Genomic DNA, 18,747 nt, shown 5'->3' on the forward strand with positions numbered 1-18,747 from the left:
AGCCACCGGCGCCTGGCCAAGATATACTCTTGAGAGGAGTGATAAATACTCCTTTGGGATCTTCCTAACCAAATATTAAGATTGGCACAAAACAAAAATAGTTGGAAAAGGAAAAGTGTGGCCTGACTCCAGTGGTAATGAGTTCAAGCCCAAGAACCAGCACAAAAAGAAGGAAAAAAGAGTATGAAGAATATTCTTGTACTTGCTAATAAGGAAATTAAAAGACATGAGCCTGTGAAAAGTGTATTACTTATTTCCTCCCAGGGGCGTATCCCATCAAAGCACCACCACCCATTTTCTTGATTTTTTTGCAGCTCTCTTACTGTCTCTAAGGTCACTTTGACCTGAACCTTTTTACTACAGAAGAAGGTATACCTAAACAAGCCAGTGGATGTGGAATCAATGTCTCTGAGGGCTTTCTAAAACAAGGCACCCTTTGAAATAGGCTCTTAGAAAATGTCCACCTCTTAAAGGACACAAGTTATTAGGAAGGAATGCTTTACCTCTCAACTTAGATTTCAGATTTAAATATTTTAGAAAAGGGATGGCATTAACAAATGAATGGAATGTCTAAACCCTATTATGCACCTTGGAAATTGGCACACCTTGTAAAATACAAGAAGAGCATTATTTTAAGGAATAATTATATTCATATAATAATGTTTGGAAGCAAGATTAATAATTGGCTAGTGAAAGAGCTTATATCTATTTGAGTTGAACTGTCACAGAAATTAAAAACCTTAGATCTTACCATGGCAGTCGTTTCAGAGCTTCTTACTCATTTCTTATCAACTTACATTGAAATGGCAAAATTGGGAAGGAAACAGTAAACTCATTGAAGATTTGTGATGAATGAGGCATGAAATGGGTCACTTGCTCATGTTGGATCTCTTTCCATTTCTTTATGACTCTGAGGCCCAGATTAGGAAGTGTGTTGGATAATATGTATGCTGTATATTTAGGAAAGATTTCCATCTTTTCCATAATTATTTCATAAGCTGTGAGTGTATACCTGCTGTAGAATATAGATTGAAATTTCTGTCATATTTTGGGTCTCCCTTTAGTTCCTGGCTTCCCTTACCCAACTGCAGCCACCACGGCAGCCGCTTTCAGAGGAGCCCATCTGAGGGGCAGAGGGCGGACAGTATATGGTGCAGTCCGAGCGGTACCTCCAACAGCCATCCCCGCCTATCCAGGGTAAGTGTTAGATGCCAAAATCACTGTGTTTCTACAGTAAGCAACTGGACTAAAACAGAATGCCATGGTCTTTTCATAACTTCTGGGACATTGCCGTGCCACAAAGATGAATAATGAATATTTTCAAATTCATGGAATAGATGGCAAGAAAGAACTAAAATACACCATCATCAGAATGTAACCAAATGTCAATTCATTACCTAAACCTTTGTTTGGCTACCTTAAACGTTCATGGTGAGCGCTTAAGACAGTAGCCAGACCGTCCTGTGTTTACTAGCAGTGTGTTGGCATGGTTCACTCAGCAGTGCACGGATGTGGATTAACACTACTGCAGAGAACCAAGAAAGGAGCTGGAGATTGTAGTACCAGACTGTATCTGCTGTGTTCCCCCTCCCACCACCCTGTGCTGGGGCAGAGGCTGGCATATGTGCCTTCCCATGTATTCACTGCCTGGGTGGTGAGCAGCAGAGCCAGTTACCCACAATGGATTTGCTTTCTTTGTAGGAAACAGGTTAAAAGAGGTTAATTCAAAGATGAACCAAGTCCAATTGAATCAAGGGAGTAAAGGAGAAGTAGGAGGAATTAAGCTGCAGTTGATGACTGAGTCTGGTAAACAGCTGATACAGCTGAGCATCCTTCACCTTTTGATTTTGTGTGGAGGATGTCTCATGCAGTGGAATGATTCCATAGCAACAAATAAATCCTTTGTTATCAAATGGGGAGAAGGAGGGAAGATGGCAGATTTGTTTTTAGTTGTTTCTCCAGGTCACTCTAAAATGTGTATTTTTATAAAAAGTAGACTTTTATAAGTTAGTTATACCAAGGTCTTTTTCTCTTCAAAGATGTGACATTTCTCTTCTTCATCTTTTCTCTGCCTATGACAGATTTCGTTTTGTTTTCCTATATTCTTTTGGAGCAATATAAATAGTGGCAGAAAAGCTTATTAGCTGCTACTTAGTCAAATTATAAAGGGAAACAGCCTCTTTCATAAGTCCTTTTGTGACAACAAAATTGGCTTCACCCAGAGGTGTACTAATTTACCATTCATTCATTCATAGACCAAACGGACATACGATTAGGAGTCCTCCATGCCACAGAATAAAAGCATTTTTTTAGACAAGGCAAGTATGCATGCTGAAGTGGGCAGACTCAAATAGACCCTGGAAGGGAACTGCTTCAGAAAATAACTTTCATTTGCAATATATAGATATTTAAATTCCATGCATTCCATCATCTCCATCTTCTACCATGACTTACTTTTTAATTTTATCTTTTTTCTCTCAACTTGACCTTTGACCTTCAACCTCTGACATCTCTTTAAAGAAGTGAACAAAGGCACAGTGTTTTACCAAGAAATATTTGAGTATGATACAAAAATGAACCTTCTGAAAGTTCTACATGTTAGAAAAACTGCTCAGAAAGCATCTTCCATTTCAATCTAAGAGTGTTTACTGTCACATTTGCAGAGAGACTGCTCAGAGACACATGTTATTTTGAACCTTCATTAGTTACTTCATAAAGTGGTTGAATTCATTCCTGTTTGGCATAGGTCATTTTAGTATATTGGCCAAATTTGAGTCAATTCTCTACCAATGTCAGATATGGTATTTAATCACATCAATTTCTTTGCTTTACATTGAACACTAATTTCTCATATTTTCTTTTTTAAAACTAAACCACCTGTTTACACGGAAGATGGCAAGGAATAAGTCCAGTATTTTATGGGGAATGGCCTAAAATTGCTTTCAGCCTAGTAAACTAACCCCATCATTATTGTATTCTAGTCTCCTTACAGCATTTAATATAGAGAATATTGGAATTCTTCTAGCATTTAGGTGAATATTCCCATTAAGTGACTTGACTCAAGGCAAAATTGAATTCGTTCTTGATGCGAGCACCTCTCTATAGAAGATTTTTTTTAATCTCTGCATATTTCCTCTTACTGAAACTGCCAAGGATTAATTTGTTACCACCTGGTCTCAGTGCCTTCCATTTTATCAGCCTTCTCATTATACATGTCTTTTTTATTAGCACAGTGGAAGGCAGATTACTTTCTAATATCAGACTATAACTGATAAGACTTAGCTAACAAACATCAAAGACAAGTTTGATTTGTCTGTTATATAGTACAAAGGCATAGCATATTTGAGATACTGCAAGGTGTGACAGTACTAACCTATAAATATAGCAAAGGCCATTGAAAATAAAAGTGAGACACTTTAGCTACCTGAAACAAGTTATGTTGTATTCAAGTTAAATATATGATTTGGTGACCTTACTTGGTAGTTTTTTTTGTATATAAGAGAAAAAGTAGTGGTGAAACTTTTACCTTGTTTCATTGAATAAAAAATAAACACATCAGCTAATATAATACAGCCAAATCTTTACCTAATAAACATGAAGAAGAAAGTTTTTATCCTTTAGCTGTACTACTGTTTCATTCTTTTGGTCTCAAAAATAAGACTTTGGGGGAAATCTGTATATACAAAAATAGCTTAAAAGGTTGGGAATCTATATTTTAAAACTAACAGTGTATAGTGTTTCTGGATTTAAGGAGAAGAAAAGACAAGGTATTGACTGATACAAATTCATAGTCTAAGCAGGAAGTAAACACTTGTATTTCTAAATAGCTGCCTTCTCAGTTTTACTCTTTTAAATAATATGGGATGATCCTTGATCATGCCCAGAGCTTCAGCTATTAGTTGTGAGAATTCCACAAATACTCTCATTTCAAAAAAGAACCCTTAAAATCTTCCAATACTCCTTCCCACTCTGGATTATATTGTTACTATCTGGGATCCCCACTGCACCTTTCAATTCTTGGACCTTGGACCAATCACCTTAACCTTTAGCTCATTATCTCTGCTTGTGAAAGCAATGCATTGTGGGTATTTTTGGTTGTTTTGGTTTTTTGTTTTGTTTTGTTTAATTACATTTCTCTGTTTACTTTGGTCAGAATTGATTGACTTGTTTTCCCCAGGTGTTGCATTGGTTCTTAAAAATGCTGAATAATAATACTTTGCATGCTTGTGTGATCAGCCAAATCTTATCGCATGTCTAATGTGCAGGGTAAAAAGCAGGTGATGTATGGATATCAGAAAAATATTGCACTTCACCATGAGATGGAAAACAAAATACTAAACATAATTTTGAAACACTCTTTACATATAGACCCTGCCCTAAAAGAATTTCTTTTGGGTGCAGGAAGCAGGGGATGGGGGAGATTCTTTTTTTTTTTTTTTTCATGTTAAACCCCTCTCCACCTCTACCCTTCGTAAGCTCTTTAAAGAAAAAACTTCCTCCTAGGGAAAACTTAACTTTAAAAATATTCCAGATAAAAATGTTGATCTTAATAAACCAGTAGGTTTTGGATAACTGTAGGCCCTCCTAGGAGTGCTGTTGATTATTTTAGTCTTTCTAAAGTTTCTAGACAGCCAGGTGGTTGGTCCTGTTTTGCACACCCTTAGCTCTTCTAGCATGTCCTGGAGCTCTGTAACACACGTGTGCACTCACACATTTGCTCACCGACTTGCCATGGCCCCACGCCCAGGTTCCGTATTCATACATCACCTGCCTGTGTAGAGCGCATGTGCATGCTGCCGTCCTCAATAACCGGAATGTGTTTCTGTTCTTTTGTTTTTTGTTTTTGTTTTTGTGTGGATTTTCTGCAGTGTGGTTTACCAGGACGGATTTTACGGTGCTGACCTCTATGTAAGTACACACGCCGGGGCCTTCTCGACCCCATCCCCTGACAAGCCAGCCTTTTTTTTCTGTTTCTTTGGTTTTTTTGTTTGTTTGTTTTTTAAATATAATTTATTTGATTTTTATTTCCTTTTTCCTTGTGGATATATATATATATTCATATATTTAAGAATGCAAGCATGCTTCTCTGCCACTGCGCTTGCCCCTGGGTGCAAAAACTAAGCCTTTGGGTTTCCTGATCATTGCGAGGGTCAGTCTACTGGACATATTCTTTTCCCTTCCCTGTGCCCACGATATATTGTATATCTATCTTTGAGATGATCAGCAGGTTTAAAGTCTTCTGTTACTGATGTATCATTTGCATACATAAATAACAGGACTAGCTTAGCCTTGGTGTACGAGTTCTACCGTTTCTGCTTCTGTTCTCATTTCATATCCCTGTTTAGATCATTAGACCTTTTATTTACATAGATAGCAATAAACTTTGTGAAGGTGTGCTTTCTGATTTTTACCTACTAATAGAGAAGATAGGCTATGAAAGAAACACAGAAACTAATGCTAGTGGAGATTTGTGTAGTAATGAGAGGACACTAGTCTGTATTTAAAACCTTTCTATACTCAAAGGTCCCAGAGCCCACGAGTCTCTTTCCTCAGGAGCTGGCAGGGAGAAACAAGCAGTGTAACAACACAGAGTTGCAGTCATTCAATTATCCTACAGGATTTGTTGATTCCACCAGCCACAGTCACCCGTAACCCATTATTCATTCATCTGCTATAGCTAAAATCCATTATTGATTTGTTACATACTACTTAAAAGGAATCAAACTGCAAAGAGGAACAGCTTTTTAAGTTTTGAAATCTTTTATTAGGACCTCTCCAAATGGCCATTTTCTGAATGTAAATATAGTCTAGTCCCAAAATCATTAAGAATTCTATAAGAAAAATTAGTCCTTACAAATTATTCTGTGGGGATAGATTATCATTGCCTAGAAATGTTTTCTCTACCTTTAGCCTCCCAGTATCTATGAGAGGACCTTTTGATGAGCCAGAATGTACTCAGAGGTTTTCAGGTAATGCTGTCCTTGTAGGTCCACATGACTCTGCACCTGTGCTATGTATAAAGCCTTCAAAGTATGCCTTAACAACTACTTACAATTTGGTCCAATACTCTAACTTGATAGACATGCTTCCTAGATTGTAACTTCCCAGAATTATTCATACACCTAATGCATATTTCATTATCTCTCTTTGTATGTTAATTGAAACCCACATCTTTCCTCAGAATGTTTTCGGCAAGTAATGATACCTTTTTTCCCCTCAGGTTCACATTTAAATTTGAGGATTGGAGAAATTTGTTTTACTCTTGACACCAAATTGCACATTTTTTAAATACACATTTTTATTTATGATATTGGCATGTACATTCTACCATATGTATTATTCTCCATATTCTCACAAATTTCATCTTTATGCTATTTGTTTTCTTGAAATCTGGTATGGTAGAGTGGGCTTTTCCATTTGAATTATCTGTAAAATTGTTTGTTTTTTTTTCTCTAGTGTCTTATTTGGGCATTTTTCCTAGTTTTGTCTTGATAAATACCACTTATTTTCACCTTGCTAAGTCAACCAACTGAGTATTTGTTATGGCTCTTTCATTTCCCTGTTTTACAACATAAAATTTTATTGAGGTTATTTTTCTGAACCTGTCAAGAAAATACTCTTGATTTATTTTAATTTACTAACCTTATGGAACCAAACAAGTAATTCAGTAATCTGGTCAAAAAACATTTTGGTCTCTTATTGATTAAAGTACTTAGTGGCAATGTTATTACTAAGCCCCCTACTGAAAAATCAAGCATTCATTGAGGCAGCTGTTGAGTTAAGCCTACTCTAACTGTAGCTGTTACACCAGCTAGTCCATATGGGAGAGAGCAAAGGATGCTTCTTAAAAACTCACAGTAGTTTTGTCTTGAATTTGTCTACTTCTCTCTGTTCCTTTCTCCATCTGTAAAAAGCTATCAATATATGCTTAGTTCTTTCTTCCTTAGAAATACATATTAAGACAGAATGAGTGAAGTCTTTATCTCATATAAAAAGTACACTGAGAGCAGAGCTTGAAGAGAAGACACAAGACAGAAGAGTTAAGTGCTGGTTTTGTTTACATTAAATTGTTAATTGTGGAGGATTTCTGATGGTCCCTTTTCCTGTTCTACTCTTAAGCATTAACTTCTGATAGCCACTTTTCTTTCTTTCTGTTTCTTTAATAGCACTGTCCTCTGTGAAGATTTGATATAGCACTTGTGTCCATAGAGTAATATAAAGACCTGCCAGGATAGGGCTGGGGTACGTGGCTCACAGATCATGTGTCTACTATTTCTTCCTTTCTCTTTTGCCCAGTAGAAAAGGCATAGTTCACCCTAATTTACCTTCTAAGTGGGGCAACAAACTGCTCCAAATTTTCATCCTGTGAAAAGCATGCTTGCATCCAAAGGAAAGAAAAGGCTGGTGGGCCCCATAGTGGGCTTTTTGTATGATTGTTTTCCTTCCACAGCTGTGTTTTTTGAACTGCTCTTCCTGTGTTCTGTTATAGAATAGTCTTACAGGAACCAATCATTAGCGCTAAAATACCTCAGGTAGGAGTGCCAGTGTGACCTGCCAATCAATCAGATTGTGGATTGCAGTGAAAAAATTGAATTATACTAACCATTCCAGCTCCACGTTAGAGATGGGAACAGAGGCTTTTTTGGACAATCAAGACTTGTGAGCGTGTGATCTAAGCCCTGCTACCTCAGCAGTGCACACTGTCACATCCCACACATTAAGAGCACTTTCTCCAAATTAAGTGCTCCTGTCCCACTGCCACATATCTGCACCAGACGTGTCACATGCACTGTCCCATCACTGCTGCCTCTCGTAATTTGTTAACCACATTTGCCTATGGCATTTAAACTGGTCTTTCATATTGAAGATTTTAGCAGAAAGGGATATTTGTAACTACTGTGAAAGAAATGTGAAAAAGAAGAAAGTAGAATTCCACCCAAATAGGACTTAAAATTTTGAGTCCCACCAGGTGCCAGTGACTCACCTCTGGTGGCCGAGATCTGAGAATTACAGTTCAAAGTCAACCTGGACGGAAAATCTATGAGATTCTTATCTCCAATTAGCCACCAAAACATTGGAAGTAAAGCTGTGGCTCCAGTAGTAGCACTAGACTTAAGCAAAAAGCTCAGAGATAGCACCCAGGCCCTGAATTCAAGCCCTAGGACCAGCTCGTGCGTGCACACGTGTGCCCGTGCACTCAAACACACACACACACACACACACACACAAATATAAATAAAATAAAAAATTGAGTCCCTCAAGAGGCCCTACAATGAAATACTAGTAGTAATTGGACTATACTATGCTAGGTAAATTTGAAGTTAAAAAATCTAAATATGAGCCGGGTGCTGGTGGCTCACACCTGTAATCCTAGCTACTCAGGAGGCTGAGATCTGAGGATCGCGGTTCAAAGCCAGCCCGGGCAGGAGAGAGTGTGAGACTCCTATCTCTCCAACGAGTCCACCAGAAAACTGGAAGTGGTGCTGTGGCTCAAGTGGTAGAGCGCTCGCCTTGAGCTGAAGAGCTGAGGGACAGCGCCCAGGCCCAGAGTTCAAGCCCCGCAGCCGACCAAAAAAAAAAAAAAAAAAAAATCTAAATATGCTGGGACTCAAAAAACTAAAGGAGTATTTTTCTCACCCTCTCTTCCTCTCACCTGAGTAGATCAGTGAATGTCTTTGGATAATGAATGATACACTCTCTGTAAGGAGGTGCGCTGATAGATGGGTGTGAGATGGGAAAGCCAACAACTTCTTACTCTAATTACTTTATGTGGCTACCCAGTTCAATTTTGAAATTGAACTAATTTGGAGAGATGTAGACTAGTAAGTATGTGAAAAGTTTGATTCATTAAAAATCATATCCATTACAGAAGTGATGTCAAGGATAAAATTCAAATACTACTTTACCAAGTAGATAGATCTCTCAGTCAAAAAATTAGTAATGATAAGTTTTTGTGTTCCTATCTGTTACTTACATTTACTCAAAGATGGCCACATTACCATATAAGAACTCAGTGATGTCTTCCAGAATGGTAGTTCTCAGCTGGAGTGGAGAGGCAATTAGGGAAAAGAGAGAGCAAATGAGGTGATTCCAAAAGGCTTAGTATTAAACCCTTACTAATTAGAATAGATCTCTGCTCTGATGATTTTAGTCAGTACACCTACTCATCTCCCCTACCTAAACACACACACACACACACACACACTCACCTTGCTCTGTTGATCTATGCACTACATGGAGATAACAAGCCTTCATTTTTGTCTTCTGGTCTTGAAATATACACTCTCCTCCTCAGTGTCACATGTCATTGTCTTTCAGGTAGAAAGAAGGTGTCTTGACATCACATGCTCACCAAAGTCCTGTTTTAATGTAAACCTAAAGCAAAAATATAATGAAATTAAAGGCAAGGGTAAAATTAAGATGAGATAAAGGTCTATCAGTGTAAGGTTAATAAAACCAGTGTGAGTTAAACCTAATAAATAGGCAGATAAAGCTCAGATACAGGAGGAACGACATTTAGAACTCTTCTATTTTGTTCTAGTTTAAAACACAGCCATAGACTGTGGAAAAATACTGTAGCTGGCTATGGCAACAGTATAAGGTTAACAGACGGTTAAGTTGATTCAGTACAGAGTAAGAATCCCGAGGAGATGACACTAGGCATGGGAAAGAAGCTTTCCTTTAACAGCTTCAGAAGTCCTTGCAGAAAAGGATCTCAAAGCAACAGCATTAAACTAGAAAGACAGATGTGTTCAGAGTAGTTGAAAAATAAATTTTTCAAATGCAGGAAAGATTTAAGAACATTGTAAATCAGAATATGCAGTTGTTGCCAAAAGATGAACAGACAAATGAGTACTGTGGGTCAGGCAGGTTGAATAGGAAGTGATGCAGCATTGGACTGCTCCAGTTGGGAACCCTAGGTGTTATTGAGAATGAATTACAAAAGAATTAGAGAGTAATTACCTTTCAAGGGGCATGTATCTATTTGAATCAGGATTAGCCAGCCAAATTTAGGCAGCTCTCAGAGTTCCAGAAAGCTGTCCGTGTGTGCCCTCCTACATTAGGGTGTGCTGTGGCCATGCTAATCCCCATTTTTGTTTTATTTCAAATCACACACAGATAGAATCTGCAAACTGCTTCAGATCAAACAGGTCTGATTGTGTGTAAATACATATGTCCTTTTTAATTTTTATTATTAATGGTTGCTTCAGTTTTGCATCAGTGCATGGTTAAAAGCAATACACATCAGCTATTCATGACTTCATATCTCCAAATGAATTATTTCTCCTCTTTTTTTTTGTTTGTTTGTTTGTGCAGTCAGCTGAAGAAATGTTAACATCTCACTCTAAATCTCTCAGTGGAGTCTCTGTTCCCTTCTCTGATATAACAGATGGGTTACTGCTTGTTATAATTATTAACATTGTGGTGTGGGTCAGGGCTGGGTGGGCAAGATTTACTCTTCCTTTGGGCTGGGGAGGGGCCAGTCGTTAGGGTATGGAATGTTAACTCAAGTGGTGACTGACTGTTTCCGTAATACCAGGTCGTTGTGGCTGCACGCTCTAGTAATTGAGGCTGTGTACTTCACCGAGCTTGTGGTAGAGCCTAGGGCAAACCGCTGTCCCAAGAGAATGCTGGGATAGATAGAGTTAGCCAATACTGAGTCTGAACGTGGTGATTTTGCTGGTTGTTTTAGCTCCAGATGTTGGCATGCTTAGTTTTTAATGTGATTAATAAATGTGGCGCCATATCCCCTCCCCACGCCTGAACCCTCTCTCCTACTCCTTTCCCACCTTATTCTTTTTGAAAAATTTAAGAAACAGTAATGAAAACCTGGTGTTTCAAACTGCACTTTGTTCTCATGTTCAACAAAACCTTCAGATTGTTGGTAGAAATGAGCACTAAGCAGTTGCTCAGCCTGGAATCTTTATGCACTCTGAAATCCAGAACAGAAATAAATATACCTAGATGGGTTTTTTTCACACATTTTGTTAAATTATATTTTTGAATATCCAGTTAAGTATCCAGAAATGCTTAGCATAAATATCTAAAAAGAATAAATTCGTGATGTGCAATTGAGTTTTTTAATTTGGAGTAATTGGTGAATTGCTTCATTATGCTATTACCCATCCATCCTATACATAGCACTCCTTTGAAGTACTTCTCTATAGTATCATTATCATACTAAAGTCTTTATGAGAGTAGCCAGGTTGAAAGGTTATCTGATTTTTTAAATATACTAATGTTGGGTTTTTCCCCTGGTGTTGACATTCTTCTTGATCCTGTCATTGTCAGTAAAACAGTTCATTCCTGCCCTATTTTCCTATACTTGATGCACAGACAGCCTCATCAAGTTCAGACTTCAAAGTCACGTTCACTTGCAAAAGAAGGAAACCATAGCCCATGGATAATGTCCATTTCCTTCTGAGTGGGAAGGAAGAAACTTTACTATAGTTGTCATTATTTGGAATGCTGTGGGTTAACAGTGACATAACTTCTCAACAAAGGGGTCCCTCTGTCTTCTTGAAGGCCACAGAAACTGTAGGGAGTTACTCCTTTTGTACCTCACTGAGAACCTCTTTTTTTCTCAGAATTTGTAGGATCCAGATCAAAGCTGTAATTGGAGAAATTATACTAAAAGTAGCCCCATTATCTCTACTCAGGCTTCCAGGGGTTGAGCCTGAAGCCATCCTCAATGAGGACTCTTGGGCCTCAGAACTCTTTTTTTTTTGTCGGTCGTGGGGCTTGAACTCTGGGCCTGGGCGTTGTCCCTCAGCTCTTCAACTCAAGGCGAGCGCTCTACCACTTGAGCTACAGCACCACTTCCCCTCAGAACTCTTTAATGAGACTATTCTATAGCACTTTACCTAGGTAAGCAAGAATTGAACATTAACTGCTTTTATTAGTTTAGATGTTTAAGGATAAACCACATGTTAGATTGCTCTTGCTTTTACAAAGCTTTAATTCTAAGCTAATGAAAGCAAGTCTCAGTATTATGAAAAATCGAGCCTTTGGGGTCCAACTAAAAATTCAGTCATACTAATCAACTTTTGCTTTATATAGTAAATGCTTGTATTGAATTTGTGTCATCTTTAGAACCCTATAAAAAGAACCAAGGTAAGTCAGGTGCCAGTGGCTCACACCTGTAATCCTAGCTACTCAGGAGGCTGAGATCTGAAGATTGCAGTTCGAAGCCAGCCTGGGCAGGAAAATCTATGAGACTCTCATTTCCAGTAAACTACTCAGAAAAATCCAGAAGTGGCACTGTGGCTCAAGTAGCAGAGTGCTAGCCTTGAGCAAAAAGAAGCTCAGGGACAGTACCTAAGTTCAAGCCCCAAGACTGGCAAAAAAAAAAAAAAAAGTAAAAGAAATACTTTGGTGAACTCTGTTTCAACCAAGATCTAGAGCTTTGCCAGATCAGTTTGGCTTGCCCATTCCAATAGACGTGGTTGGAATTCCAAGAAACCACTGATCACAACTAGACCTGGAAAATCCTTTATGCCATGTCCATACCCATTACCATTTCACTGCCAGTGTTTGGTAATACTTAGTAGCATCATCTTTATAGAAGAATTTGTAAATGAGTAGGAAATTATACTTTAAAGAACTAAATACAAGCCAGGCACCAGTGGCTTATATACCTGTAATCCTAGCTACTCAGGAGGCTGAAATCTGAGGATCACAGTTCAAGCCCAGCTCAGTCAAGGAAGTCAGTGAGCGTATCTCAAATTAACCACCAGGAAACCAGAAGTGGCACTGTGGCTCAAGAAGTAGAGTGCTAGCCTTGAGCTGAAGAGCTGAGGGCCAGTGCCCAGGCCCAGAGTTCAAACCCCACGACCAAAAAAAGGAAATACATAGCTGCTAAAGCCAATCAGGTTGTTTTTAATATATATTCCAAACTACTTCAAATGACTTCACACACTGTAGACTTAAAAAGCAAGAGTACATTTGCCCTCACATTGCAGTTTCTTCAGTTACACAAAGCGTAAGTCATAAAAGAAAAAAACACCAGGTGCTAGTGGCTCACACCTGTAATCCTAGCTACTTAAGAGGCTGAGATCTGAGAAGCGTAGTTCAAAGCCAGCCAGGCAGAAAAGTCCATGAGATTCTTTATTTGCAATAAACTACCCAAAAAATGGGGGGGGGGGAGTGGATGTGGAGTTGTATGGTACAAGTGATAGAATGCTAGCCTTGACCAAAAGAAGCTCGGGGATCGTGCCCAGGCCCAGCACACACCAGAAGTGAAGAGCTTTAGTAGCCCATAAAATTATAGGTTTTTCCAAAATAAAGTTTAATAAAAATAAAAGAAGTGAGAAGCTGCTAGATTGGATGGCAAAGAGAGCAAGAGTTCCATTAGAAAATATTTGTTTTCAGCTGGCTCCCACCTATAATCCTAGCTGAGATCAGAATTACTGCTTGAGACCAGCCCAGACAGAAAAGTTTACAAGACTCCTTTTTCTCCCCTAACTTAAGAGGAAAGAATAATAACCAGCACAAAAAAGCATCTCCCTAGCAAGTATGGAGTCCTGAGTTCAAACCCCACCAAAATGAAAGAAAAATGCAGCTACTTGTTTTAAATCCTAAGCGGTGACACAGAAGTAAATGTGAAATTTCTTTTATAGATTTATAAAGAATTGAATATTAGAAGGAATAGTGGAAAGCTTCAGATGTCCATGAAAAGTAAACATAGACTACAGAAACAAAATGCCATACTGCTGTTCATGACTTAAATGGTGTCCAGATGACCCATCAATTACTTTTTCTGTGTGTGTGTGCCAGTCCTGGGGCTTGAACTCAGGGCTTGGGCACTGTCCCTGAGCTTCTTTTCTCAAGGCTCTACACTTGAGCCACAGCTCCACTGCCTGCTCTCTTGATTATTAATTGGAGATAATAGTCTCACAGACTTTCTAGCCCAGGCTCTGGCTCCAAACCTTGGTCCTTAGATCTCCTGAGTAGCTAGGATTACAGGTATGAACTACCAGCACCAACCAAACACTTAATTTTGATAGAGGAAGAGCATAATAATTTTTGTTTGAATTTGGTGTAAATAGGAAATTTAGAAGGATAAGGGAAATTATGACTTGCCACTTTTAGTCACCTATCTTGTGGCTCATTGGTTGTGGTGATCCTCTTTGAAGTCTTTTCTAAAACTGGACATGAATTATTGAGGCACTCATAATACCTTTTGAATATTTGATTCATATAAATGGAGGTGAAATTACAAGCTGAGAGAATATTTGAAAATAAGGAAAAGTCTCAGTTTACAATGAAGCTGTAGGAATCACACAATCTTTTTGAAGGAAAAGCAAGATAAAGCAGATGTCATTAAGTGCTTAGAGTGGCTCCGCATGTATGTGCCAGGATCTGAAATGTAGATTGGAGTTGGTAAACTTTTCTGTAAAAGGTCCAGTGGTAAATTATATTTTGGCTCTTAAGCTATATAGTCTGTCACACTACTTTTTTTGCGATCGTGGGGCTTGAATTGTTATTGAGCTTTTTTTGCTCAAGGCTAGCACTCTACTACTCTGAGCTACAGCACCACTTCCAGTTTTCTTGTGGTTAATTGGTGATATGAGCTACAGACTTTCCTGCCAAGTTTGGTTTTGGACTGCCATCATCAGAAACCGGCTTCCTGAGTTGCTAGGATTACAGGTGTGAGCCACCAGCACCCAGCACACTACTTTTTTTTTTTTTTTTTAAGCAGGTGGCAAGCTTCATTGTCTCACAAGACAAAGTTCACTGGTCTTGACCTACTTTGTCCTTTCCTTTTAAATACTGTCTGATAATCTTAGCTTCTTAACAAATGTGGTAGGACCAGACCAGATCTGGTTAGACCTTCCTGTGGTGTACTATAGTCTCTTAGTAATGAATGAGCCAATCCAAGTATGTTACATATTTTAACTCTATAATTTGCATTTCCTGTTAGTGTTCTCTCAACATTCTGTGACTTTTTTTTTGAAAGTTCAACAAACACTGTGAAGACAGATCCAAAATTACATCTATTTCTTAATAGGCATTATCTATGTAGATTATTTTTTGTTACCGTCACAAATTGGAAAGCAATTTGGATAGAGCTTAATTTCCTTTTAGAGGAATAACATGAAGACCAATGCAGTTTGAAACATTTCTTCCCATGTGTGTCTGTGTTGCTGTCTGTCCCTGTGTCTACACTTGTATGTCTGTTGGGTGGGGAGGTGTGTGTCTGTCCCGGGGGAGAGGTATCTGTAAAGTCAGTTCTCTTTTCTCCTGTAGGGTGGATATGCAGCCTACAGATATGCACAGCCTGCTACTGCAACCGCAGCCACAGCTGCTGCAGCCGCCGCAGCCGCTTACAGCGACGGGTATGTAGATCACAGGAGCAGGCACTGCACCATCCACAGCGTTGTCCTTTCCTCCTCACCACTGCTAGAGCAGAACCTAGTTCACTGGGCTTCCTGCCAGCCAGGTTTCTCTGCAGGTCTGCTCTGCATGGCCTCACTGTGCCAGCATAGGAGCCATGGGCCCCTCCCCCTATTCACTGTCTTGTTGTATTTTCTTGGATCTGCTACTGCAGTCTCCTTCTTCCTCTTTCAACTCCCTTTCTAGTACTTCAGAATATTTCAGGACTGCATTCAGGTAGAATTTTCCTAATAACAATTCAAGACTAAATAACTCACATCTTTAGTAGAGTAAACCCTTTTCTTCTCTTTCTGATTGTGCTTCTTTTTTCCAGTTATGGCAGGGTGTACACAGCCGACCCCTACCATGCCCTTGCCCCTGCCGCTAGCTATGGAGTTGGCGCTGTGGTAAGTGAATATACATTTTCCCTTAAACTGTTTTTCTCCCTCTAACTTTTACATACAGACTATAAAAGGTCTAGAGAAAGGATCAGTTCAGTCCTTCATCTGTTGCCACACTGTGAGAGCCTCCTAGGTCACTGGAAACTTCACGGCACTGTCGTTATCTGTATATCAGCTATGTGGCTTAGAAAGGAATGGGTAGTGCCTGTCTTCGATGAATAATGACATCATTTAGAAGAGGAGTAAGGGAACATGCCATTGTCATAATTTTATTGATTGATACTGGCAAAGACTGGAGAATAAAAATCAGAGCAAGCTTTCCAAAGATCATAATATATATCATTTTGAATTGCAGATCCAAAGCATATCTCTGCTAATTCCTAAGCCTTCTGGTAGATATTATTGTATCAATAACATTTTATCATTGGCAAAAAGTGATATTTTTATGGAAAAAATGAAAGATGACCGTAGAGCTTGTCTAGAATAATCTACCCTAACCAAAGTCCTTACTGCAATATTCTTGGGTCTGGCTAGAAAAACCTTAGTTCTAGTGAATGGGACTTACTGGCAGGCAGGCTTTGCCTCAGTGGGACCTCTTAACATTAGGCATTCTCTCCAACACAGAATGCAGCTAGGCAGCTACTTCCACACATGGGCAGTATTGTCTGAGAGGGAAGCAGAATAAAGTGAAAAAGTTAAGGTGTGAAAGATGAGAGCCTGCCACTTTTCCCAACGAAAGCCTGCTGATGAAGGTTTGGGGACAGAAAAGATAAGGTCTTCAGGGAAAGTATGTTTAGAATTGAAGCAGAGAGAGTAATAGCACAACAATGGATGTTTCTAATATTTTATTTAGTGCCAAATGATAAAAATCATATGTAAAAAGTCCTATATAAAAAATGAGCCAAGGAAAGGTAGATTTCTGGGGACCTTCTTGAGAGAGATAAGCCATCAGATAAAGTTGAAAGAAACAAACTAGTTAGTATATACTCAGCCCTTCATGTGAATACATTTCACATCCATAGAAAGAACTGAAATACTAGGGAAAGAATTAGAAGTATTCTAAAGATGACTGAAAGCATATAGAGGAGATATATATATATATATATGGAACCGGAGTATCCACTGGTTTTGGTAACCTTGGGCAGTTGTAGAATCAATCCAATAGATAGATTGCAGAGGAAATGGATTTTTATGTATATATAGTTGAAAGATGAACTTAAGTTGAATCATCTCAAACACAGGATGTGACACGAATTCATGTCAAAAATAAAGATCAGAAGTAACACATGCCCCTGATGGGTCTCTGGTAAGGATTGTGATTATGTACCAGGATAAAGAAAGACCCATTCTGGTCAAAATCATTCTGTTTGCTAAACTCAGCTTGAACTGCTTTAAGTCTCCGTTCTGGGCTGATTAATATGTAGGTGTTGTGTTGGACTCTGGCTGGTGCACCTTGGAGGCAGAAGTTGGTTTCCTGACTTCACCAGGCAGTATGTGTCCCCTTTCACTGACGTTTCAAAGGAAGCCATTTCCCCAAATCCATCCCCAAGACACGCTTCTTCATTTGTAATGCTTCTCTCATCAGCTGTCTAATTATTTTTGTCTTTAATCACTACAGGCGAGTTTATACCGAGGTGGCTACAGCCGATTTGCCCCCTACTGAAGTGACGTGAAACCCCTGCAAATGGGACAGCCCCCAGTTCATGAGGCCTGGCTATTGCAATATTTACTAGTAGAGGAACTCTATAGCAAGATGAAGAGGAAATACAAACAAACAAAAAAAACACAAAAAAAGAGAGAATACTTTTTTATACCTCACTATGTTCTTTGAATATGTATTTTTCCTTTAAATTTCTGCCTTTAATTCTTTTGTTCCAAAGATTGTGCATTTTTTTTCTTTTTTTTTTCTTTTTTTTTAACTGTGGTAAACGAAAAACAAACAAACAAAAAAAAAAAGATAATGCATTTCCATGTCTATATGTCCGTGCCTAGCTTATTCTGTCAGTCACGGAAAAGGCAGTTGATGAGGAAGGAGAGACACTAGGAGCAGAGATATGCATCTGATCAGAAATCGGGAGACAGAATTACCAAAGTGTATCTGGTGCTGCGTGGCTGGGGACAACAGAAGTGGAAGAGATCTTTCTGCAGCGGCATATTCTTCTAGTCTTCTGAATTCTGGTCTTTGGCAGGAGATTCTGATTGGCTGTGGCTGGAATCCACATGCCACTAGAGAGGAATTTGTGCTTGCAAAGCAGGAGAATTAAAAACACTTTTCCTCTCCTCCTTCCCTCCTGTCTTCTCCATTCTTTTTACAATCATCTTACACACCCAGCCTGAGACAGTTGGCATAGCTTTTGGAATTACAGTGTTGATATTTCCAAACATGCTCTCAGACTGTGGATAATAAACACCTCATTAGGAAACCAATCTCAGAATGAACTCTGGAGTATGAAAACACTTTTTTCTTTTCTTTCCTCCAATCCTAGCACATCTGCTGGCTACTTCTGTAACCACCGTGTAGCTCATCTGTTCTTCAGTAACATGCTGCTCCCATGTCCTCAACATTCAGGAGTTTAGTATCCAGGGACAGAGAATAAATAGCCAGATTTCCTCCAAGTATCTTGGCACAGCTTGAAGAGTCAAAATAAAAATTTTGAGAGCCATTAAGGAGGGTTCAGAAGAGGAAAAAGGAATATTAAATCTGATATTCCTTATCTTGCTTGCAACAGAAAATCAGTACAATTTATTTGAAAACATAATAAAGCATCTGTTGGGGAAAGGTCAAGCCCCTAGGCCAGCTGCCCCTGGGCGTGTCGGTGATAAAGACACTTGAGGACAGGCAGAGGCACTTTGCATTCACCCCAAAGCCATAGGAATTTTCATCTTCCAGAGCCTCTGTGAGTCACTTCTCTATCCACAGTCTCCAGCTCTCTTGGCCATTCCACCCAGCTTCGCATTATCCTCCAAAGAC

The 18,747-nt window shown here is 39.0% G+C and overlaps 1 protein-coding gene across 8 annotated transcripts in view; it reads left to right on the forward strand.

Annotated features, from left to right (window-relative positions):
* The window catches only part of Rbfox2 (RNA binding protein, fox-1 homolog (C. elegans) 2), a 237,058-nt gene extending 218,657 nt beyond the window's left edge, over window positions 1-18,401 (forward strand). For 4 of the 8 annotated variants that reach the window (XM_013024894.1, XM_013024896.1, XM_013024899.1 and 1 more), the window contains 5 exons: window positions 1,065-1,197; window positions 4,869-4,908; window positions 15,250-15,338; window positions 15,710-15,782; window positions 17,395-18,401. In XM_013024894.1, the coding sequence (XP_012880348.1) occupies window positions 1,065-1,197; window positions 4,869-4,908; window positions 15,250-15,338; window positions 15,710-15,782; window positions 17,395-17,439 (380 nt within the window). In that variant the 3' untranslated portion in view covers window positions 17,440-18,401. Of the gene's footprint in view, window positions 1-1,052; window positions 1,198-4,868; window positions 4,909-15,249; window positions 15,339-15,709; window positions 15,783-17,394 lie in introns of all 8 variants that reach the window. The other 4 variants (XM_013024892.1, XM_013024893.1, XM_013024897.1 and 1 more) reach the window with 2 other exon arrangements.
* Window positions 18,402-18,747: the final 346 nt, after the last annotated feature.

The sequence above is a fragment of the Dipodomys ordii genome, unplaced genomic scaffold (assembly GCF_000151885.1).
Source record: "Dipodomys ordii isolate 6190 unplaced genomic scaffold, Dord_2.0 Scaffold79, whole genome shotgun sequence".
NCBI lineage: Eukaryota > Metazoa > Chordata > Mammalia > Rodentia > Heteromyidae > Dipodomys > Dipodomys ordii.